The sequence below is a fragment of the Epinephelus moara genome, chromosome 11 (genome assembly GCF_006386435.1).
Source record: "Epinephelus moara isolate mb chromosome 11, YSFRI_EMoa_1.0, whole genome shotgun sequence".
In the NCBI taxonomy this organism is placed as follows: Eukaryota; Metazoa; Chordata; class Actinopteri; order Perciformes; family Serranidae; genus Epinephelus; species Epinephelus moara.
The window spans coordinates 31,623,261-31,644,852 of record NC_065516.1 but is presented as its reverse complement, the minus strand read 5'-3'; the positions used below and the strand labels follow the sequence as shown (position 1 = coordinate 31,644,852).

Genomic DNA, 21,592 nt, shown 5'->3' with positions numbered 1-21,592 from the left:
ATTTAACTCTAATTGGCAACTGGGTGGCGCTATAACAACAGAAAAATGCTTCAAAATGGCTAAAATGCAACAGATGGCTGTGGCTCCCCCTGTGGACCAATGTTTCTGTAAAGCTGGTGAGTTTTCCAAATGTATTTTTTGGCACATCTAGTTCCAATATATTAAAGAGAAGGCCGATATCTCCAACACTCTGCAACTCACACCAAAACTATCTAGAGTGATAAACAGCACTACAGGTGAGAGGAAAAAATATGTACTTTTGATTTTGAGGTGAACTGTCCCTTTAAGAAGAGTCACTTTGTGTCATAGTTTGCCATGACACGCATTGGTATTATCAGAACAGGTTGGGCTACTCTGAAATGCCATACACTTGCATGTGAATTCTACCACACTGCTATACAGGTTTTTACTGTTACTGAACCTCTACTGTCGTTCTTTGTCTCACTTCTATTTGGGAGAATCATAGCTGGTTCGATGCCCCAAATTTGCACCATGAAAAGTCACGCTAAAATAGCTATTAGCAACTCCTGTGTAAGTAGAGGATGTTGAATACCCGGCCCCTAACAGTCTGATTTAAGGTCAGTGTTACTCCAGAAAAAGAAGCAATACTGCAACATCAGTACCCAATGTTTTATCCTTCATTACTACGTTCAGCATTTGTTATCAGATGGATTAAACTGAACACAGCAACATATGCATGGGAGATGAAGTTATGCTCCGAAGCAAAGGGAAAAGAAGCTTGTAGCAATGGGGATGATCATGATGTGATGTCAGCTGACTCTCAGAGCTCTAAGCAGAGCTTCTTAAACATCTGTGTCTTCTAATGCACCCAGGACCCACACTGAGTAAATGAGCTTTAACCCTATGAGATGAGATGACACAGGATGTAGTCTGGGTCCTACAGTTTAAGAAGCACTGCTCGTAAGGGTTGATGAGTTTTGGTAAGTCCAGCTGGATGGGAGCATGGCAACACAGCAGGTGAAATTGGGAGGGGAGACACAACCAGCCTGGGTGTACCTCGAGGGCCAGTTGATGAGGGAATGGGTGTCGCCCTCAGCATCAGTCTGGAGGAACCAATCAGTGCTCACTTTCGCCCTCGCACTGTACCGATGGAAACCCGGTGGGAGACAAGTGAGTGAGTGGGTGGGTGGGAGACAGTCTAGATTCAGTATTCAGCCTTTTTTCTTGGAGCACACACAGACACAGCACTGCATTACACACACCATTAACTTCACACTGCGCTTGACCAGAGTGAGAATGGGCTTGGACACCAGCAGGATCCTGCTCAGAATACAAGTTCAGCTCCCCGGTGAGACATCTCATTGTTATTGTGGTTTTGGGGGGAGGCTTCACACGCAGTAAAATATGAACAATAAATCTCTTATTTAATGTTTGCTTAATGAAGCGCAACGACCACAGGAACACACTCTGCTTATATTAGATTACATTTGGCCATGTTATCGCTGCATCTCTGTATCACGAGAGACGACCTGTCTAACAGGGTTTATCTACTGAGGCAGATATGCTGATGCCATCTCACTCCACCGCAGCAAAAAGACAGATGAGTCATTCCGATGCTGCATTAGGACAAAAAGCCGAATCAGTTACATTACGCCAGAGCCTGAGCTCAACAAAATCAAGGGGGAAGTCCCTTAGTCATGAATACAGAGGATTTACGAGGGAAAATTCAGGAGGGAGAGATCATTTCATAAACTAAATATTGCCTAAGTCCACAAGTTATATCTGATGGTAAGAAAACAGAGAGAAAAACTGTGGAGGGTCCACTTGGTTCTGAGGAACTGAGACCTGACTCAGAGCCAGAGCTGGGTCCAAATTGGACGGATGGATCCAAGTATACTGAGCAGGGCTGTGCCGTATCATCTCGATCACGACAATACCGGTATAATTTTTAATATCATATCGTAATACGGCAACAACAAGCATAGCTGAAAGCGAAATAATTACCGACTCTGCAGTGGTTCCAAAAAGAGGAGCAGCTTCAGTATTGTGGAATAAACCGTGGCGTCCTGAATGTTTTATGAACAGCCCCGGACTTCTCAGACTCCTTTAGTGACTTACTGAGGGGTAAGAGGGACCATGCTTGACAGGGAACTCAGTCAGCGGCTCCTCTGGCAGCAGCACAGCGTCTCTCCCTCTCCTCTCTCGCTGTGCGCACACAGGAGTCGGTGTTGTTAAGTGTAAAACCTGACGTCTCTGAGCCTTTACAACTGCATCAATATTAGGTTGAGCAAAGTCATCCAGTGAGCCAAATGGATCCTCTGGCTGTTCGGTTTCCGTTACTTAACATTCGTTCACGGGACACCACTGTTATATTGCTCCTCTTTTCGTCCATGGCTGCTCGTGAACTGACACATCATCACACTGCTGCAAAGTTGGTGCTCTCTTACTATTTAGTTCTGTTCAGGTCAATCATATTTGAGTCGGGTCCAAATATCCTCAGGTCAATTTGGATCAAGTCTCTGTTTTTAAAAATCAGCTTATGTATGTCACATTCAAGTACGTTTTCCATGGTCCTGTTTGCATCAGGTCCAGCCCGTCAGCTGTCATTTACAGTTGGATCAGATCCTTCTTTGTCGAGTTTTTCCCAGTTATTTTAAAATGCATGTCACATGTTTTGTGTTGCTTTTGAATGATCAAGTTCACGACAACGACCAATCTTCAACTCAACTGCCGTCCAACAAAAATACTTTGACTAAAAAGGTTGTAAAGTTCTAATAATATTATGTAATGCGGCATTTAATCAAGAAAAAGTCCTGGTGGAGAGCTCAGTTTTTTCTTTCAAATGCATGGTCTAAAGAAAATTACTATATGTAAAGAGTAAATGGCCACTAAGGGTTTCCACGAAAGGATCTGTAACTACACTGAATATGCACAGGGGCAATATAAAGAAGATGGGCAGCATTAATAATTGACACCATTTTTAAACGCCATTTTGAAGAGTTTCCAAGGTCAAGAATAAACTCTGAAACTCAAGGTCATTACATGGTTAAAAAAATGACCTTTGTTCATTACATTTTACTACTAAGTCCTAAAATTAAGCCATTCACGTCGGACAGAATTTTGACCCATATATTCCCTGAGAAGACGCTGAGGGGATGCTCTCCTCTGTGCTTCTTTCCCGTCAGGCCTCCCTGGTCTTGATCAAGCCCAGCTGTGGGTCACAGTTCTGACCGCAGAGTCACACTGAGCCGCCCAGTAACACAACACCCTCCCTGCACGGCAGACACACACACACACACACACAGCGGCCAAGTTTTGAAACCTGAGAGGGGGATTTAGGAGCAGCGAGAGGGGGCGATGCAGACGGGAACATGGGATGGGGAATGACAGCACAGTCGGGTGTAGAATCATCTTCGTCTGTTCATTAGCAACGCGGGTCAAATCTGGTCAAAAGCTGGGCTGGGCCGGCTGCTTGTTATGTCACGAATGAGGAAGAGAGCGTGCTGGTGCTATCTGTGCAGCATCGTCTCTTCTGCCTCCACATCATGTGACAAAGCCACTGTGGCATTCAATGGCACACGTCAAACATTTTGGACTGCATTAACGATCTTTTAAAGAATAGACACTTTCTCCATTTCGTCTAAACTCCAAAAATAAAACTCAAGGCCTAACAAAGTGGAAGTATCCTTTAAAGAAGCACCTGGTGCTCTGATCAGCACTGGGAAGCTTCTCTTTAAGAATGTGGGATCAGCTACGGAGCCAGAGGGTTCACTCCATCCAAACTGCCTCGGAAACAGCTCTTCCTAACAGCTTGGCCTGAACGAGTTCCTCTGGGAATTTAAAAAAGTACAGCAATTTGCTTTTCTCAACAGATCCACCTGAAATCTCTGGAATACAAGCACAACATTTTGTATTAATCTGCGCTGTGTTTTGCAAGCCCAGCTGTGGGTCTCAGTGGGACTCAACGATTGTTCCAGCACGAGCTCAGGTTGCCTGACCTGGTATGAAACCACAGTCCTGCCAACAGGACGACCTTGGACACGTGTGGATAAGAGGGACAGAGACCGAGGTGGAGGGAGGGAGAGTCGGTCTGATAGATATCGCTGTCACAGCACGTCCGTCTATTAAAGAGAATGATGCAGCAGAGTTCTGGCCCACATTGAGACCAGGCTTGGACTCTGAGGGTTTGAAGGGAAGCTGGGATCTGAACCCTAGAAGGGGGCGATCTGCTAATGAGATTTTAAACACAGAGCAGAGGAGATGGAGCATTTCACAGAAAGACTTCATATCTATCTGCTTCCTAAAGGTTGTGAAACAAGCGACAAACTACTTGAGGGACAAACAGGGGTTACAAAGCGATCAGAGCACTCACCCCTGTCGGCTGAGGATGTTGTGGGCCTGCTGCTCGATGAATAAGTCCCCAGGAGACACCCCATGCTTAGGTGAGGAGAGGGAAGGTTGCCTGTTCAGCTTGGGGGAACTGGGCGGCATCCCTGTGACTGCGTAGTCCTTGGAGGGCACCCTGGCAGCTGAGGACAATGATGTCACATCCATGTATGAGGACGAGGACGGAGGCTCAGGAGGAGCAGCTCTGCGTTGATTCTCCAGGTTCATCAGCCTCTCCTTCTCTGAGAACGAGTCCGCCCTGCTTCGACCCGTCTCGTAACCTGAGTCGGGGTGGCCGTGGTGAGGCGCTGTGCGTGCTGCCCTTGGGCTCAGGGTGATATCCCTCCCGTCCTCCCCTACCGACTCTCCTCTGTGACGCCTCTCTGAGCCTTCTGACTCCTTCCGGGTGCGAGTGTAGCGGGGTGGTTGGTCCACCTCCGGCTCCTGATCTAAAGAGATGCCATAGCGCTCAGCCAGCTGCCTGCGCCGCTCCGCCTTGTAGCGGGCGATGCGTTCAGCCTTGGACTCCAGCTCTGGGGCACTCGGGGCGGAGCCTGAAGTGTAGACGGGCTCTGTGTGGATGGAGGACTGAGGGTCAGGTCTGCATCGGGCTCTGGACTGCCGTTCTGGAGCCGTGAGCTGCATCTCTGGGCTTTCGAATCCCTCCGTGCCATACCGCTGGAGTGTCACTGAGAGAGACACACAGAGAACACATGTCAGTTTTCTTCACTAGCATAAAAACAAGTCAAAATGGTCGCGGTGCTGCTCTTGTCTCACCACCACAGGGCTCGCAGGGGTCAGAGGCCCTGGTGTATCGTGGTGTGTCCTCCTCAAGAAGCCGGTTGGCCACCAAGCTAGGCAGCAGAGACGGATGCACCTCACCTTCGATGCCCTCCAGCCGCCGGGCGATGCGTTCCTTTCTACACACACACAGACAGGAAGGAAGACGTAGGTAACCTCAGACATGTGATTATCCACCACAACATTATCATTATGAAAACCGCTTGTAGCCTTATTGTACACTTGACATCACCCTCTCACCTGTTCATTTCCCAGTCACTTGAGCTTGTTGTAATGCCTTCAAATCGTTTCCTCAATTCAGAGACTAAAGAGAGAATAAGGTACACAATACTGTTAAAGCACAATAAAATATAAACATCTGTCTTGGCAGTGCCATCTTAACTACTAGTACTAAGGTTTACAGCATGGAGTTAGATTTGTGTCTTTATTACATGCAAGAAAATAAATGATATGAGAGAAAAAACAAATGTTTGAGAGAAAAAAAATTAGTCTTCACACTGATAGCAAAAAATAATAATATTTGAGACTAAAAAAAGTTTTGAGAGAAAGTATTTTGTCATAGAATATAAAAAATAATAATTTGAGATTTAAAAAATGATTTCCGAGATTAAAAAAAACTCAAAAAACTTTTTTTTTACTCTCAAATATTATTTTTTTGCTATCAGTGAGAAAACATTTTCTCTCAAAACATTTTTCTTCTCTCTCTCTCAAAACCTAAGTCTTTGCTCTCGTGTCAGGATTTTGCTTTTGCTGCGAAAATAATTCCTATTGGCCAGTCTCAATCGAATTGACAGCTGGGTGAGGATCGTCTTGGGAGTCAAATTCAACTGAATCACTCATCCACCATGGTCGATTCACCGGCATAGATGCGCTGCGTTATTTGGGAGCGGAGACTCCAATGTTTGGGTAAGATGGTGACACACACAACTCGATGGGTAGCTAGCTGAGCAAGTTGGTTATCAAAATCATTCCTATAATGAATCCCTTTTCTCACCTAACGTTATTTTACCGAGATTGTGTTATTAACTGTACAGAGTTTTTGACACTAACTTTAACCAGCGTGTCTACGTAACGTTAACTCCATGTTTTCATCATCGTTATCTAGCTAGCTAACGGTATGCCAACGTGCTATTTAAGGCACTAAAATGAGTGCCATTATAGTGCCTTAATTTATGTATATCGCTGTAACTTTAGCTAACGTTATGTGTGTAGCCTATATTTGTGTTGCTCGTGTGTCAAATAGCTACGTTAACCCAAATAACACAGCACATCTATGCCGGTGAATCGACCATGGTGGATGAATGATTCAGTTGAATTCGACTCCCAAGACATTATTTTCGCAGCGAAAGCAAAATCCTGACACACAAAGACTTAGGTTTTGAGAGAGAGAAGAAAAATGTTTTGAGAGAAACAATTTTTTTTTTTTGAGAGAAAATGCTTTCACATTGAAAACAAAAAAATAATATTTGAGAGTAAAAAAAAGTCTTTTGAGAGAGAGTTTTTTTTTTATCTCGGAAATCATTTTTTAAATCTCAAATTACTTTTTTTTATATTCTATGACAAAATACTTTGTCTCAAAACTTTTTTTAGTCGCAAATATTATTTTTTGCTATCAGTGTGAAAAGTTTTCTCTCAAACATTTTTTCTTCTCTCATATCATTTATTTTCTCGCATGTAATAAAGACACAAATCTAACTCCATATACTGGGGCCTGTGATCAAATTACTTATTGAATTAACACTAATTAGCTACAGCTAAACCAGTGATTTAAGTCATTTCAACCAGTGCAAACATGGGCGAGCACCAGCTAAAAATAACCCAGCTGACGTTGCCTAAATGTTTTGTACATTTGACTGTGCTAATAAGAATAGAAAGGAGGCGGGGAGAGATAACAGGTCTGTTGAGAGATCTGCTTAATGAATCTGGGTATCACGCCAAAATGGAACCAGCTATTGTAACTCAACCCTTATTATCTCAAGTCTTCCTGTAAAGTTAAAAACCAAATAAGTCTCACTACTGAGCTCTGTGCCTGAGGGACATTTGTTCATCTGGGCTTATTGCCCAGAAAGTCATGCACACTATGACTAGTTTTACTTTTCCATCTGATCCATTGCAATCGGTCTACTAAACAGTTTCACCTCCACAGACTCTCTCTTGTGCCCAAATAAGTCAATCAAAAGTGGCCTTAACAGCTCATCAAACTATTATGTTCACAATCCAATGGGGCTCAACAGACCCACAAACCTCTGTAGGACCATTTCTCTTTATTGGAGTAAATGGATAAGAAAAAAAGTGTTCATACTGTACAAAATGTGAGCCTTGTGCTCGTAGAAAAACTGGTTTTAGACAAATCTTGACATGAATCCACCTGGCAGAGAGGCTGCTGTTGCACAACAGTGACTTTCAAAAAGCCTGGGAAAGTTGACATTGTGAGGGCCATTTGCAAAGCAGGCAGAAATCAAAATTAAAAAAAACCCTTACTCACCTTTGGGGAGATTGGCCAAGAGACTAACATCTATATCCTTGGTGCTTTTTGCTGGGTCGTCTTTTTCGTCGAAGGAGAATTCTTTCTGGAAGCTGAGGGGTGCAGGAAAAATACCAAGTGTTATTGAAACGGGGGCTGAGCTGTGGGAAAGAGTGCGGATTGTTTATAGACTGACAGTGTAAGCAGTTGTAAGAGGCTCCGCTAAATAAATCTGAATCTGAACAGTCATCCAGATCATTAAAAAATGCTGGAAGCAGGATCGGTTTGAATGATGTTCAAGAATCTAGTCAACCAGCCGGTGGATTATGGATGGAAATACAAAAATAGAGTGATTAATCATCTGAACAATATGTTTGGATTTCAACCTGTTGATTCCACCAAAATTCCCCCAAACATTTATCTAGAAAGGAGAAGGTTTTACCCTCGTCACACCCTCACACATACACACAGCGAATTTCTCTCAGACACATACTGAAGTCATTTATGGATTTGATTCAAAACCACAGAGTTACAATACAGCTATAAAGGACCTGGCAGCAGATTACTGATGTTAGGAAACACTCAAGAATTGGGAAAACATGATTTTGCGGTTCTGTCCATGCCAGCGACCACAGAGTGGTGAACACGCTGATATATACAGACATCATAGATTATTTCTATCATAACAGCGTCTGTTTTCATGACTGAAACATCTCATTCCTACATGCACAATGTTTTCAAGTCACAGCCACACCTACAAGCAGTTAAGTGTCACAGTGCCCGACGTCCTCACTGCTGTAAAGGAATCTTTCTAAAAGGAGACTGACGTGTAGACCTGGTGGTGTATTTGACACCCAGCCAGCAGCATGTTGCTGAGCAATCCTACTAATGCTGCAGCAGGAAGGTTTTACACGGCCACGCAGCAAAGGGAGCTTATCTTGTAGTTTCTCACTGAGCTTGGACAGCAGCCCTGTCTGAAGCACCTGAGCCTTATCTGAGACCCTGCTATCTGTTCGGTTCCACAATCAAAGTACTACACTAAAGTTGTGTTTAATGGATATCTCTGTTTCAGGTTAGGATAGGGCTTAATCAGTCTGCAAGTGTCTTTTGAAATAGAAATAGCACATTCTTTCCCCAGAGCTAGGCTGCAACACCAGGGGTCAGCACACCCTTGCTTGGCCAGTCCCTGCAGGTGGTGGGCCCACAGGGTGGAGGCTCCAAGTTATTCACTAGGGCTGAGCCCGACCGCGCACCATGGCCTAAGATCGGGCCACCGGATGCTCGCTGGCAAACTCCTCCCCCAAGGTCTGGCTTCAGAGGGGGGCCCGGTGTGAGGTACACTTTCCCAAATGTGCCATGTCATTGTGGTCTCCTTGAACTGCTCTTTGTCTGGCCCCTTCCCTGGGACCACTTTGTCTTGGGAGACCCTACCACACAGCTCCCAGGATCACAGGGACACGCAAACCTCTCCACCGCATTAAGGTGGCGATTCTTGGAGTACCTCAGCATGGCTCCTAGGCGCCTCCCATTAGAGGTGTTTCTGGCACGTCCAACTGGTAGAAGGCCCGGGGGCAGACCCAGAACATGCTGGAGGGATTACATATCTCGTCTGGCCTGGGAACGCCACGGTGTCCCCAAGAAGGAGCTGGAAAGTGTTGCTTGGGAGAAAGATGTCTAGAATACTTTGCTCAGCCTGCTGCCCCTGCGACCTGGCTTCGGATAAGCGGTTGAAAATGGATGGATGATCATTCTTTCTCTTACAAATGTAAAGCTGAGTTCATATGCAATAAAATAAACACTTGCTCAGCTCAATTCATGCATGGATTTGTGGCCCTTTCTACCTCCATTTCCTGTCTACCTCTTCACTGTTTTCTCTAAAATACAGGTTAAAATGCTCACCAAGTCCTGGTCAGCGAGAGTCCACATAGACCCCATGTGGACATCCACGTGCAGCCCTTGTTTTTGTACTGCGCTGACGATGTGCATAACTAGCATGTGCTCCAGTGACAAAATAAAATCTCTTCGCTCCACACTCAAGTCCAGTTGTTGGTGTATGCACCAGAAGAAGAAGAAGAAATGAAAAGAACATGAAGACAAAATGGATGCTGGTTTCTAAGAGAGGTTGTGTGATGAAATCCGCTGTTAGGTACATTTATATATAATTCCTTAAAGGGATACATAGACAACCAAATGGAGTGGATCAGGCAAATGTGCACGCATGGAACGCCAGACCAATGTGGACCCTCAAATGTAGTATGAATGGAACCGTGGTCGCGTCCGTTTGACCAATACAAGTCCACAGCTGTCTGCAGACGTTCAACACAGAAAGTACAGCCTGAATGGGAGTGGAACCTCCAAACAGCAGCCTGGCGCCTCCCAGTATGATTCAAGACTCTCAGTGCAGGGAGAATGGTAGAGAAAGAGGCCAATGTGTCATGGTGATGATGATCTCATTTGTTTAAGGTACCTGAATAGTAGTGCAGTTATAACATTGTAGCGTCTTTACAATCGTTCGTAGAAAAACCAACAGGTGTGGTCTATGTATGGCTTTATCAGACATTTTCAATTGCGACACATATCAGCTTTCAAGTTGATGAATATTTATTGATGTCAAATCTCTTGTACCGACCCAGGTTTTCATTCACTGCATCTTTAACAAAGTGATCTAACACAACAGAAATGAAAAGCACATCTTACCTCAAAGCTCTCTTCTGTAGCAGTCTGGGGTTGCTTAGTTTAATGGGGGTCTCACTCCCGAGGCCTGTGGACAGAAGAAAAGTGTCAGCGTTAGTCATGTCACAGTGCTCGTTCACCTATTTCAGTGCTGAACAGCAGAACCTTCAGTTTTTAATGAACAGACACACATTGCAAGGAGAACCGGTCAGCGTGTCTGCAGGTCTTTGGCACAGAACCACATTAATTAAGTGGACTTCCACAGAGAAAACAAACGATGTGGAAAACAACAATCTTCCTGCCTGGCTGAGTCACATCAAATAAGAAGTGATCTGTGCAGTTAAAAGGCTTGCACCCCTCCGACCCACAGTGCCCACCCACTCCCACCCCCACACACAGCAACAAATCATCACTGCACTTACATCAAGAGACAGTGATTGTCTCCGTCTTAAGTATCAGTCTATGCGCTGTGCATGAGGTCATAGCTTGAAGGGTTTGATAGGAGTGACTGTGTGTGTGTCACTGAGACAGGCGCTGTAAAGTCTGATCGCACGTCAAGGTTGCAGTGCAGCTGGGACGGTGCCAGGAGGAGCTGAACGCATCAGCGTCACCGGGCAGCACTTTAATACTCGCCATGAATACAGATAAAGGACGGTATGAAGAGACAGAGAAGCCATACTGTCCAGCTCCCCAAATCTTACAAACACACCACTATGAAGCTCAATTAGACACACAAGAGTTAACAGTCTGACCCAATAAAGTCTGGTGTCGATTGGGAAAGTGGCCAGAGTCAGTAAACAAGGGCAAAATGTGACATAAACACCTGCCTGCAGAGAAACGCAGCCTCATTACCAAGAAAAATGGCATTAGTGGGTATTAAGCACCGTAAACAGCCTTGTGAGGAATGCGAACTCCGCGGAACATCCCTTTAAGGAATGTCTGCTTCAGTTACTGACTCCAAACCACAAACCTGTGGTTTTGGCTGCCCTCGGACCTCAGAGTGGCCAGAGCCGAGCAATTTCGGGACAAACATGTGGTCCCACTTCCATCCCATCCGAGTTCACCTCAGGGCCGCGTGACGCCCCTCCACACTCCCCCACTGCTCCACCCAAACCCTAACCTCTCCCCTGAGGCCGTCCACCCATAACCCCCCATTCCAGATCTGTTAGTCCTTATTAAAGATATTTGGGTTGATGCTTTAAATCCCTCCTACTTAAGCAAAACATCATTTGAGAAGAAAGACGGCTTATTTGGAGAGGGCGGTGCGCCTGGTTGTGTTTGGGGATGGTCGTGTATTGTTTCAGCTGGGCGGAATACGCCTGGTGAAAACACGGCTCATTCCTTGCGAGCCTCGAATGATAATCCTGGTTATTTGAGCCGATTGTGTTTTCTTTTGAAAATGATCCGAAGATTAGGTTGACAACGTTGGAGCAGATATTTCAAAGCAGAAAACGCTGCAGTGGTTGGATAAGATCTGTCTTTCTAAGAGGTGAAGAAATGTTACCAATTTTCCCACCAACACCAACACACAGTATCTGCAGCTACAAAACTGAAACTGGTTTTGTGTGAGGCTCATAAGCTCTGAGCTGACAGAACTCACTCAACACATAAATTACCATATAGATTTTCTCTTTGAACTCTTTACTTTTTTTTGCTCCAGCTTTGGGTATAATCACTACAAGCCTTGGCTAGACATGCAATGTAATGTTATATTTTAGAATTGCTTTTATTTTGAATATAAATGGTGCTATACACAAAAATATTACAATCTGAATGTTAGTGTATTTCCTTACATTCTGATGATCAGCACCACAAAAAGTCCTGCTGTATTACATCCACATAAGTAATGATCAAATGGGTTACCTTGATACTGAAAGAAGCATTTAAATTATATCTAATTACTCTGCAAGAACTGAAGTTTTAAGGGGCATATTTTTCTATTACAATTAAGCACATTTACAGACTATCTAAGGCTAGAGGATAAAAACCACAGAGATAATTATCTCTAAATATTTTCCTTAACAGAAACATAACTAATGTTCGATAAATATTGGATATTATCAAACCATGCAAACACTATTGGAGGAGGGTCCTAATGCGCCTCAAACACTAGTTGCCGCCTGCCATTATACAGAAGAAGACGAGACCAGCCACCAAGGCGTACGCACCGAGCTAATTCATATGGTAATGTTATAATGTTGAAACAATGTTTAGGGGGCTACCCTACAATTAAATTCACCAAATAATGTTAGCTACAGTAGCTGTATGGCTAGTCGACACAAGTTAACTTTGTGTTAGTTGGGGCTATTTCAATAGAATGAAATGGCGTAACATTAATGTGACTAATAACTTTAAAGCGATATGCCGAGAGAGGCTCTGGTGAAGTTTTAGAGTCCTCACATCACTCGTGGAGATCCGAGGGAGAAGTGGGTAGCAGCACAACTGCACACCTAATGGAGGCTGACGGCGACTCAGATTAAAACGTCCAAAAACACATAATTGAAACCACAAAATATCTCCATACTGCTCGTCTGTAGTGATCTATCATTTTTGGGAGCACTATCCCTTTAATAATGTTTTATTTATTGACGTTACTTTGATTAGGCTATAATTAGTTTTACTCTACCTCAGATTTGTGAAGTGTTTTGCTGTTTGGCAAATGCTGACAATTAACTGTATGGTTCCTTCAACTCTTACTCAGGACCAAAAATCAGCCTCGAAACTTGAAAGAAATCATGATCTAACATTTATAATAATAATTATCAGTATAAAATGGTATGAACAATTTTATTGTGACAACATTTTTGGCCATACTGCCCTGCCCTACATCTGTCCTGAATATATGTCTCAAGGCCTTTGTACACCAAGAGCACATTTTCAATTGTTTCACACAAATAAATATGACCTCACGTTGTGTCAGTCGCAAGTACAGTGTGCTGATTCAGGCAGTCGGTGTATGATATCTATATGTTCAACTTTGATTCAATTATGACTGAGAGGAACTCGCAATTTTTGTCAATCTGTTTTCTGATTCTCATATTTTTGGCCGACCATTCATCAACCTCCTCGTTTTGTAGAGATGTAGGAAATGTTGACGCTGACAGGTACAGTGTAGCTACGGTAGCTAAGTGCACAGCAAAGTGGATCCACCTCCCTGTCAGTCTGCCAGCTGATTTCCCTGCTGTGTTCATGTGTACACTGCTTTGTTTATCTTACTGTGCAGCTGTGGTTCTCTGTTGATGTAGCATGTGTGTACGCTTGTGAAGTGTGGTAAATGCAATGACATAGTCCTTGTTTTCAAAGTTGCAAAAATAAAATGATCAAATATGTAAGGTGCAGTTTTTATTGGGTGCTACCATATGACAAATAAAGAATCCAGTTGTAGCCAGTCGTGCAACAACTACTATGCAGTTTGCAGCTTTATCTAGGGGATTAGTGTGTGTGTTTACTTCTGGTCTGATTCAAAGACAAGATTGAGGCGACTTCTGGTAAACCAGAGGTCTTCAATGTTTTTCAGGCCGAGAGAGAGAGACGGAGTAAAGACCCCCGCTACTACATATACTGAATTAACTTGAGTTGCATATGAAACTGGGCCTACAAGTAGGGCAGCCACTAGTGCCATTTCCTATTAAGCTAGATAATAATTATTAGCATATTCACATGTTAATACATCATGTATGTTTCTGAGGTGGAAGAAATTTCGAAGTCTCTTGCTCGAAAATTACAAAACGAGTCATCATGGCGCACAAGAATGTCCGTACACTTGAAATAAACAGCTAACTGGCCAATATGTTTCAATAGTATGCAACTGTTTGCTAACTAGTTTCCGCACTGATTTAGCATCAGCTAGCTAACATGATGGCATAAGAATTCATGGGGAACAGTTAGTCTATCAGCCATGTTACATATGTATGTTAATGAGGATTTTCAGACATACACAGAGGGGCTGGGGCTGCCCGATTTCTGTCTGTGTTGGCGTGGGTTTTCGCCGAGTTCTCCCGCTTCCCCAGTCCAAAGACATGCAGGTTAATTGGTAACTCTAAATTGTCCGTAGGTGTGAATGTGAGTGTGAATGGTTGTCTGTCTCTATGTGTCAGCCCTGTGATAGTCTCGATCAATGTCAGCAGACATACTCTCCAGTCCCATCGAGACCCTTACCTGGATAAGTGGTTACAAAAAATAAATGAGTGAATAAAAGTTAAATTACCAAACAACAATTTGGCGGCCCCCCTGCAGTAACTCTGAGGACCCCCGAGGGGTCACGGACCCCCTGTTGAGGACCCAGGTGTTAAACTTAAGATCTTTAGAAACCCGTTGGAGGCTCATGCTCTTTGCTCCATCGACATGTTTTTCCCAGAGTGTGTTCCCTGATCTCTACAATGCAGGTGGTGAACAATATGTTACCGTGACCAACAGCCATAAAGGTCAAAAATGGAAGAATAACACCCCAGTTGACAAATACCAGAATTCCCCTTTAAGTAAGACTGTGAAACAAAACCAGATGCCACAGTAAAGGTTAATGAGCTGTTGGTGTGAAAATAACAAAAGCATTTGTCCCTGTGGGGCAGCTGTCTGACGCTATTGTCAGGTCTAACATAAAGAGTCCTCATACAGCCTATATGCCGTGGCATGTGGGCCATCGGGGGGCGACCCCCTTCGGAAAGCCTCAATACATTCGTCATTCCAGACGCAGGCATAAAAACCTCCACAATGATCACAGATGTGGCAGAGCCTTTGATGCTGGCTGTAATCTACAGAAACACTATGGCCGCTGTAGCCGGGAGGGAATGCGCCAGGAATTCCTCCGCACCGTGCCCCGTGTGTGCTGATGAGGCTGTAAAAGCGGCTCGGCGCTGATAAAACATGAGGATAAAATGATTTCATGATTCAGTGAAGTGTCATTCAGGCTCTGAAGTGAGGAAAGCCTTTTATGTGAAGGTATCAAAGGTGTGAAAGCACAAAGACTGTAAAACACTGTGTGTGCATAAAGGAACTAAGTTGTCTCTGGGAACGCTCTGCGGCGACAAATCCGACTTTAACCAGAGGCTCAGGTCAAACCTCACTGTTACAACACATTGCAAATAAATGAGATGCACAAGAAGGCTGGAGAGGACGTCAATCAAACAGCAGTGCTTCCTTCAAACAAAAACACCCGAAGAGGCATCAGGGCTGAGCATATGTCCTAGTTCAGATACAGGATTAACTCAGATTCCTGGGATTACAGCGAGCCCAAAAGGAAACGTGTCACTCCTTAACTGTTTGCATTACATCACACTACACGGGCATGTGTGTGCATGCATGTTGAAGTCTTAACATCCCCCCCTGACAGTTGCCCACCTCCTATGCCTTCACTGTGCCTGCTGGGAGACTCAAGTTGAAACTAAAGCCTGGCTGAGAGAAGCTTAAGAAGTAAAGCATTAAAAAACAGATGGAGAATCGGAAATTAGGTGAGGCCACGGCTGCAAACAGTAGGTTTAACAAAAGGATGTGACAATAAGCCAATTATGTGTTTAACACTAATAACAATGAGTATATACAAGCAGCTCAGTCTGACGTTTAATTCTGGGGAGGACACAGAGAGCTACACTGACACATTTAAACCCTCAAACAAACCTCAGTACACACCCTCCTTCCCCAAAACACTCGTCTTGCTGCTCATATAAAAGCCTGAAACTGTGGGAAACAGTGGGCCACCTGTTGTAGATTCCCAGACAGTTTAGTGTGGAGAAGCCAGATCCCAACACTCACTCCTCACTCAGAAAATATTACAGAGGAGGGTGGGAATGAGATGCACTCTCTCACAGACCTGCAGCTTGTGCACAATGGGGCTGGATGATATGATCTCTGCATTTGCATGAGCAGCGCTAACACGTAAATACAAGTATCTTTTACTGCATCAGTACACAATAGTTCCTGTTTCATGCTGAGTCATGTTTCTTCTTACAATGCCTACAGTATGATAGGACTTCTGCATAAATGCCCAGTCACAACAGGAAGTGCTGCAACGAAATAAATGCAAACATCTCTATGAAATATATGGTTCTAGAAGCTTGGTGATGCCTTCGAATGGAACTTGTGATCTCGTGTTTACGACCTGGGAAGTCATGTAAATGATATGCGTGAGAACACTAGCTAGACATCAGCAACATGGACGCTACTGTCAGTGTCAAAAAAGTCAAGAGCTGCACGATTCAATCATCTTAGCCTCATTCAGGTTAGCGGAGGGCTAAAGCGGAAGTCAGTCACTCAGCCACACTCACTCATGTTTGGCCACTGAGCAACCTTTATAGGAATGAACGGGGGCCCAACACAGTTCCCAGTTCTCTTTTTACATCCATGGTTGAGAGGCCACTGAGGCTAACAATTTAGCAAGCTGCTCTAATGTAGAAAATGCAAAGTCACAGTGACAAATGTGAAAGATGAGGCCGTTGGAAATATTTAAATAATATATTTTCCTCAGGCATATTATAAATTTAGACAAGATATGAACTTACCATCCACCCAAACCTCATTTGAAGGCAGCAGTATTGACTACAGTGCTACAGTAGCTGGCGAACTGCTAGCTAGCAATCCAGGAGCATGCTAGTTTTAGTCTGACTCCATAGTCTCGGGACAATTTTTGAATTTTTCTGTACTGTTCACTACCCCTGGCATTTTGTTCTCAGGGTTGCACGCGATTTCATTCAATACAGAATTACTGACATGGGGGAACAACCTCTGCAAACTAGCTGGCTTGCAAACTGTCAGGCAGCTCATTAGCTAACAGGAGAAAAAGTTCAGGCAATTTATTAATGAGACACTTTTGTAAAATAAATTTTCCTCTAATTCCTGTCTAAAACCATTCCTCTTTTGTGCGACAATTTATACTTGGTCAGAGAAGGCTCGATAAAAATTAATGGTGCAACACGGTCAATGACTTCATTGATCCATGATCCATTTTGGACTCTCCAACTTTTTGTTGCATCAGAAAGTCAGAACGAGGCTCCTAGGACGTGCGTAGACTTTGAAGCCAAGTTGACATAGTGGCCAAACTGTGTAACTACAACTTCCAGGTCCATCCTGTGATGCCACTGGGCCTGTAAAGACTTCATATCCCCATAGACTTACTTTGGGAAAGAGATGTCTGTAAATCAGTGGATAGGATTTTTTGAGCATCACAACCCCCTGAAACATCTCGTTTCACTAGCGAGATTTGATGCATGGGGTCCAATAGCATTTCAAAAGTCGAAAAGAGCGGCACAATTAAATTATTTTATCCCCATTTAAGTTAGCGGAGGGCTAAACTGGAAGTTAGCCACTTTGGAAGTTGCCTGGCAAAGTCTCTGGTGTGCTTGCTCTATGAACCCAAGAATATGAAAGATCTGGGGAATTTCATACCCGTGAAGTTGCACTTTTGGCTTCATGCACCTCTGGGCAACGTTCACAGGAATGAATGGGACATCGCCTCCAAAACTGTATCCAGTTCTGTTTATACAGCCATGGTCAGAACTGTCAAGATGGACTGCTATTGGTCAACAGTGCAAATTTCAAGTCAGAGCTCTCCAAAGTTAAATTCATTGCAAGGAAGCACAGATTTATTTCGCAACGCCCAGTGGAATCAGTTCATGGAAATTCCTTTTAACTGATCTTCCTAAAACAATGTTGCCATTTTAAATGCTGGTGTGACCTCTGGTTAGATATCACTGAAGCTTCAGCTATTTGGAATTCAGACAGTTTATTTATTTATGGTGTTGACGGTAAAATTTTATGTCAATAAAAGATTTATAATGTCGGCAATTCAATAAATTTGGTTTATCATCCAGCCCCAGTAGTAAAGCCAAAGAATACATCCATACATGTTCACTTTCTTAAATCTGAGTCCAAGTAGCTGCGGAGCCTAGAAATAGCCTCTTCCTTAGAACAGCCCCCTGCACTGATAGAGTCCCTTGTCTCTGCTACGTAGTGTCCTTGGAGGCTACAGCTGCAGTGCAAGGACAGCTGGCTGGAAAGCAGGACAGTGAGCAGAGAGGAAGGGAGTCTGCAGTCTGTTGCCTGCCAACTTCTAAGAGCTCAGATTCCCAGCTCCACAACCAGAGTAACCTGTCCCCAAGCTCCCAGCTGCAGAGCCCCAAGTCGCTGCTCTTACCTTGGCTGCAAAACTTGACATGAGTCAGGTAATTCGAGATCCAAGGGTTCCGATACATTTTGGCAACAAAGTCGAAGGGAGAGGGGGGAGACAGAAAAGAACTGAAAGAGATGGAAAGACAGGGTAGAAAGAGGGGCAGCTGCCTGAGAGGTGATGCAGCTACAAAAGCAGTTTGTCAGTGCTCCGGGACGGACGGAGACGGAGAGAGAGGGGAGTCAGGTAGCGTCAGAGAGAGGCAGAGGAGAGAGGGAGGGGAGAGAGTAGAGAGAGAGACGTCCCAGCCGCAGTGCTGGTACAAGTAGAGGTCCTGGTAGGCAAACAGAGGAGTGGTGAAGCTGTGGCTGCAGCTCTGCCCCTTCTGAGATCCACTCCTCCGCTCTGGTTCCTTTAACAACCCGCTAACCAGTGCCCATTACAACAACCTGTCCTGCAGGGCTCAAAGCTGCTCAGCAAGGGCTAAGCTCATTAGCCAAGGCAAGCAAATCAGGCCCCATCCCTGCTGCAGATTGGAGTGTCCTGCATGCTTCAGAATGAGCCTCACAGGCACAGAGACGAGGAAAAGACTGTGTGTGTGTGAGAGAGCAAGAGAGAGAGAGATAGTTAGGAGTGTCCCAGGAGAGTGCTGCCTTCCCTTGGCTCACACACACGAGCGGGATGCCAATGAAACCGGTGCATAGCGTCAGAAAAGGAGGGGAGAAGAAGACGAAGGGAGCGCGCAGGCAGGGTGGATGGGAGTGGAAATAAAGTGAGCAGGGGAAGAGGAGAAAGTTAAAATGACCCTCTCAGCCAGATGAGAAATTCCAGTCATCTCTCAGCGGGGACAAAATAAAAGGAACAGCATGCCGAGGGAGAGGAGGTGGGAGGGACGAAGAGAGGGTAGCAGAGAGAGCAATAGTGAAACAAAGTCAGGAAGTAAAAAGAGAGCATGTAAACGAGAATGTGAGTTCTGATATGTCCACTCGTGAGTAATGCTATCATTACGCGTAACACTGTGGTTCCTCCTGGAACAGCTGAAAGGAGCCACAAGGGGAAGACAAATAGGCTGATTTATCGACATCCCCACAACTCTCCTTTAAACACACTCATCAAAAGAGTTTGTGCCTCCCAAAGCACACATAAACTGATATTCCCGGGGAGTCATGGTGTGTGTGAACCCATTTCCTTGTATGATTATGCTGTAAGTGAATGCCAAGAGCGAGACAAAAGCACTCACACACACACACACACGTACTTCACCTATACATCAATGTGACACCGACGTGCTTATCACTGTGCCGAGAGGGCACTGCAGGGAGGCTGGCGCAGAGCCCAACGCTGCTTTTCAGATGCTGTTAGGAAAACAGTGAGTGGTATCTTATCTTTCTGCAGCATACAGAGCAGAAGCTGTCACCGCTAAAAAAGCGGGCATCAACATAAAGCAGATGTAGAGGAGGGACGGGGTCGTGATTTTCTCAACACGGTGGCTGCAGGATGGCAAGAATAGCAACCAGGAGAAGCCTGAGAACGATATTCCCCCTGCTGTGACTCATATCTTCTAAATTTCTTGTAAAAGTACGGCAGGTTGTTGGATCGTTCAAAACGCACCAGCACAGAACAGACGCATCACATCTAACATTTGTCAGATCACATAAATCTGTCCAGCCTCACCGTCGAGGGCTGCACAGGTGCGTCTGACTGACCGACTGGAGTGTGTAAACTTCAGAGGTGGGATTTTTTTGGATCCTTCTCCGAGATGAGCTCATCCGGCTCAGGCATGTGAACTGCGAACACACACATACATCACACACCTGCCAATTCAAACTGGGGCTGAGTGGATGGGAAGAGCGCTACCTGCACGCAACACTTACTTTAATTGTGTTATTTTCAGCACCATACCTTCAGGGCTGAGACGGACTGTAATTTATCAAACTTACTGCCAGACTTACAGCAGATGATTCATAAAGTCATGTATTAATAAGGTAATAATTATTATTGATGATCTTTTCACCTTAGATCTGGTGTTGAATGCCAACTGGAGTAGTTTAAATGGAAACAAGTGAGCTGAAGAGGCTAGCGTCAAACAAAAACTTTTAATTGATGCTAGCCAAACTTTTCTAGTTTGTGATCGTTTCACTTGAATTTTAGTCATCACTCACTCTTTACAGTTCTCATTGCTCTTCATCCCTCCTACCTGCAGTTCAGTTACTATTAGGTTCAGGCAATATCAAAGTATTATGGTACACCAGGGTATTCAGGAGTCCTGAGGGTATGATTTTCGATACTGTCAAAACCACAGATGCTCCCCTTTTTATCAAACTGATATGGAGATGCTGTATTGCAGCGATGTATTGTAGTGCACAGCTTGTACCACCAGAGGTCAGTCTCTACTGGTGGAACCATAGATTGTATATAAAGACAGAAAAAGAGTTGCCACTTCTTCCCACTGTACAAAAATGAAGCCAAAATACCCCGGGTACGGCTGCTGCCATCTTGCACTGGTGACGTCATTTGAAGCCAGAGTCTGTGCAGTAGCAATTTCTGCAGTATCAAGTTTGTCGTCCATACAGCTGTCCGACCAAGCAAGCAACACCACTGACTCCAAGCCCATCGATTTCCACACACAGCTGTCAGTCGTGATGTCAAACCCCCTATTTATGTGTGATAAGAACTACGTAAAAAGACAGCAACCATCTTTGGCAAAACTTTATTCAAGGTGTACTTTAAGTTTTTAGCTTGGCCCATGTCCTGTCCACTAACATGAAGGGGTGGAGTTTGTGACCTATACTGCAGCCAGCCACCAGGGGGCGATAGAGATGTTTTGGCTTCATTTCTGGGGAGCTGTCATGTCGACCGTCTTTATTATACTGTCTATGGGTGGAACAGGGAGCTGAGAAAGATGGCGACTGCGAGTGGTGGGGACTCATAGGCGTCGTAGCTAATCAGTTAAATATGAATGGATAGGGAACCATGAAGATAGGGCCACATATAACTTTGTCTTGAGATGAATTCTTCCAACTATTAAAGCAATTTATTAGCCACATGATTTCATTCAACTGCCAACACCACCCGCACATTATCTCTGATCAGCCTACTCATGTGTTGGCATCCGCCGTGGAAACACATGTCATCAGGTCCTCCAGCAAAATCTATGGAAGACTGATGCTTATTTCCTGATAACATATTACACACAAAGCATTGTATAG

General features: G+C 44.4%; 1 protein-coding gene across 4 annotated transcripts in view; it reads right to left on the bottom strand.

The window, feature by feature from the left end:
* svila (supervillin a) overlaps window positions 1-18,964 on the bottom strand; it is a 68,921-nt gene extending 49,957 nt beyond the window's left edge. For 2 of the 4 annotated variants that reach the window (XM_050057303.1, XM_050057304.1), the window contains exons 1-6: window positions 18,411-18,964; window positions 10,310-10,373; window positions 7,634-7,725; window positions 5,389-5,452; window positions 5,125-5,267; window positions 4,334-5,036 (exon numbers count right to left, since the gene is read on the bottom strand). In XM_050057303.1, the coding sequence (XP_049913260.1) occupies window positions 4,334-5,036; window positions 5,125-5,267; window positions 5,389-5,452; window positions 7,634-7,725; window positions 10,310-10,373; window positions 18,411-18,468 (1,124 nt within the window). In that variant the 5' untranslated portion in view covers window positions 18,469-18,964. The remainder of the gene's footprint in view (window positions 1-4,333; window positions 5,037-5,124; window positions 5,268-5,388; window positions 5,453-7,633; window positions 7,726-10,309; window positions 10,374-18,410) is intronic. The other 2 variants (XM_050057305.1, XM_050057306.1) reach the window with 1 other exon arrangement.
* Window positions 18,965-21,592: the final 2,628 nt, after the last annotated feature.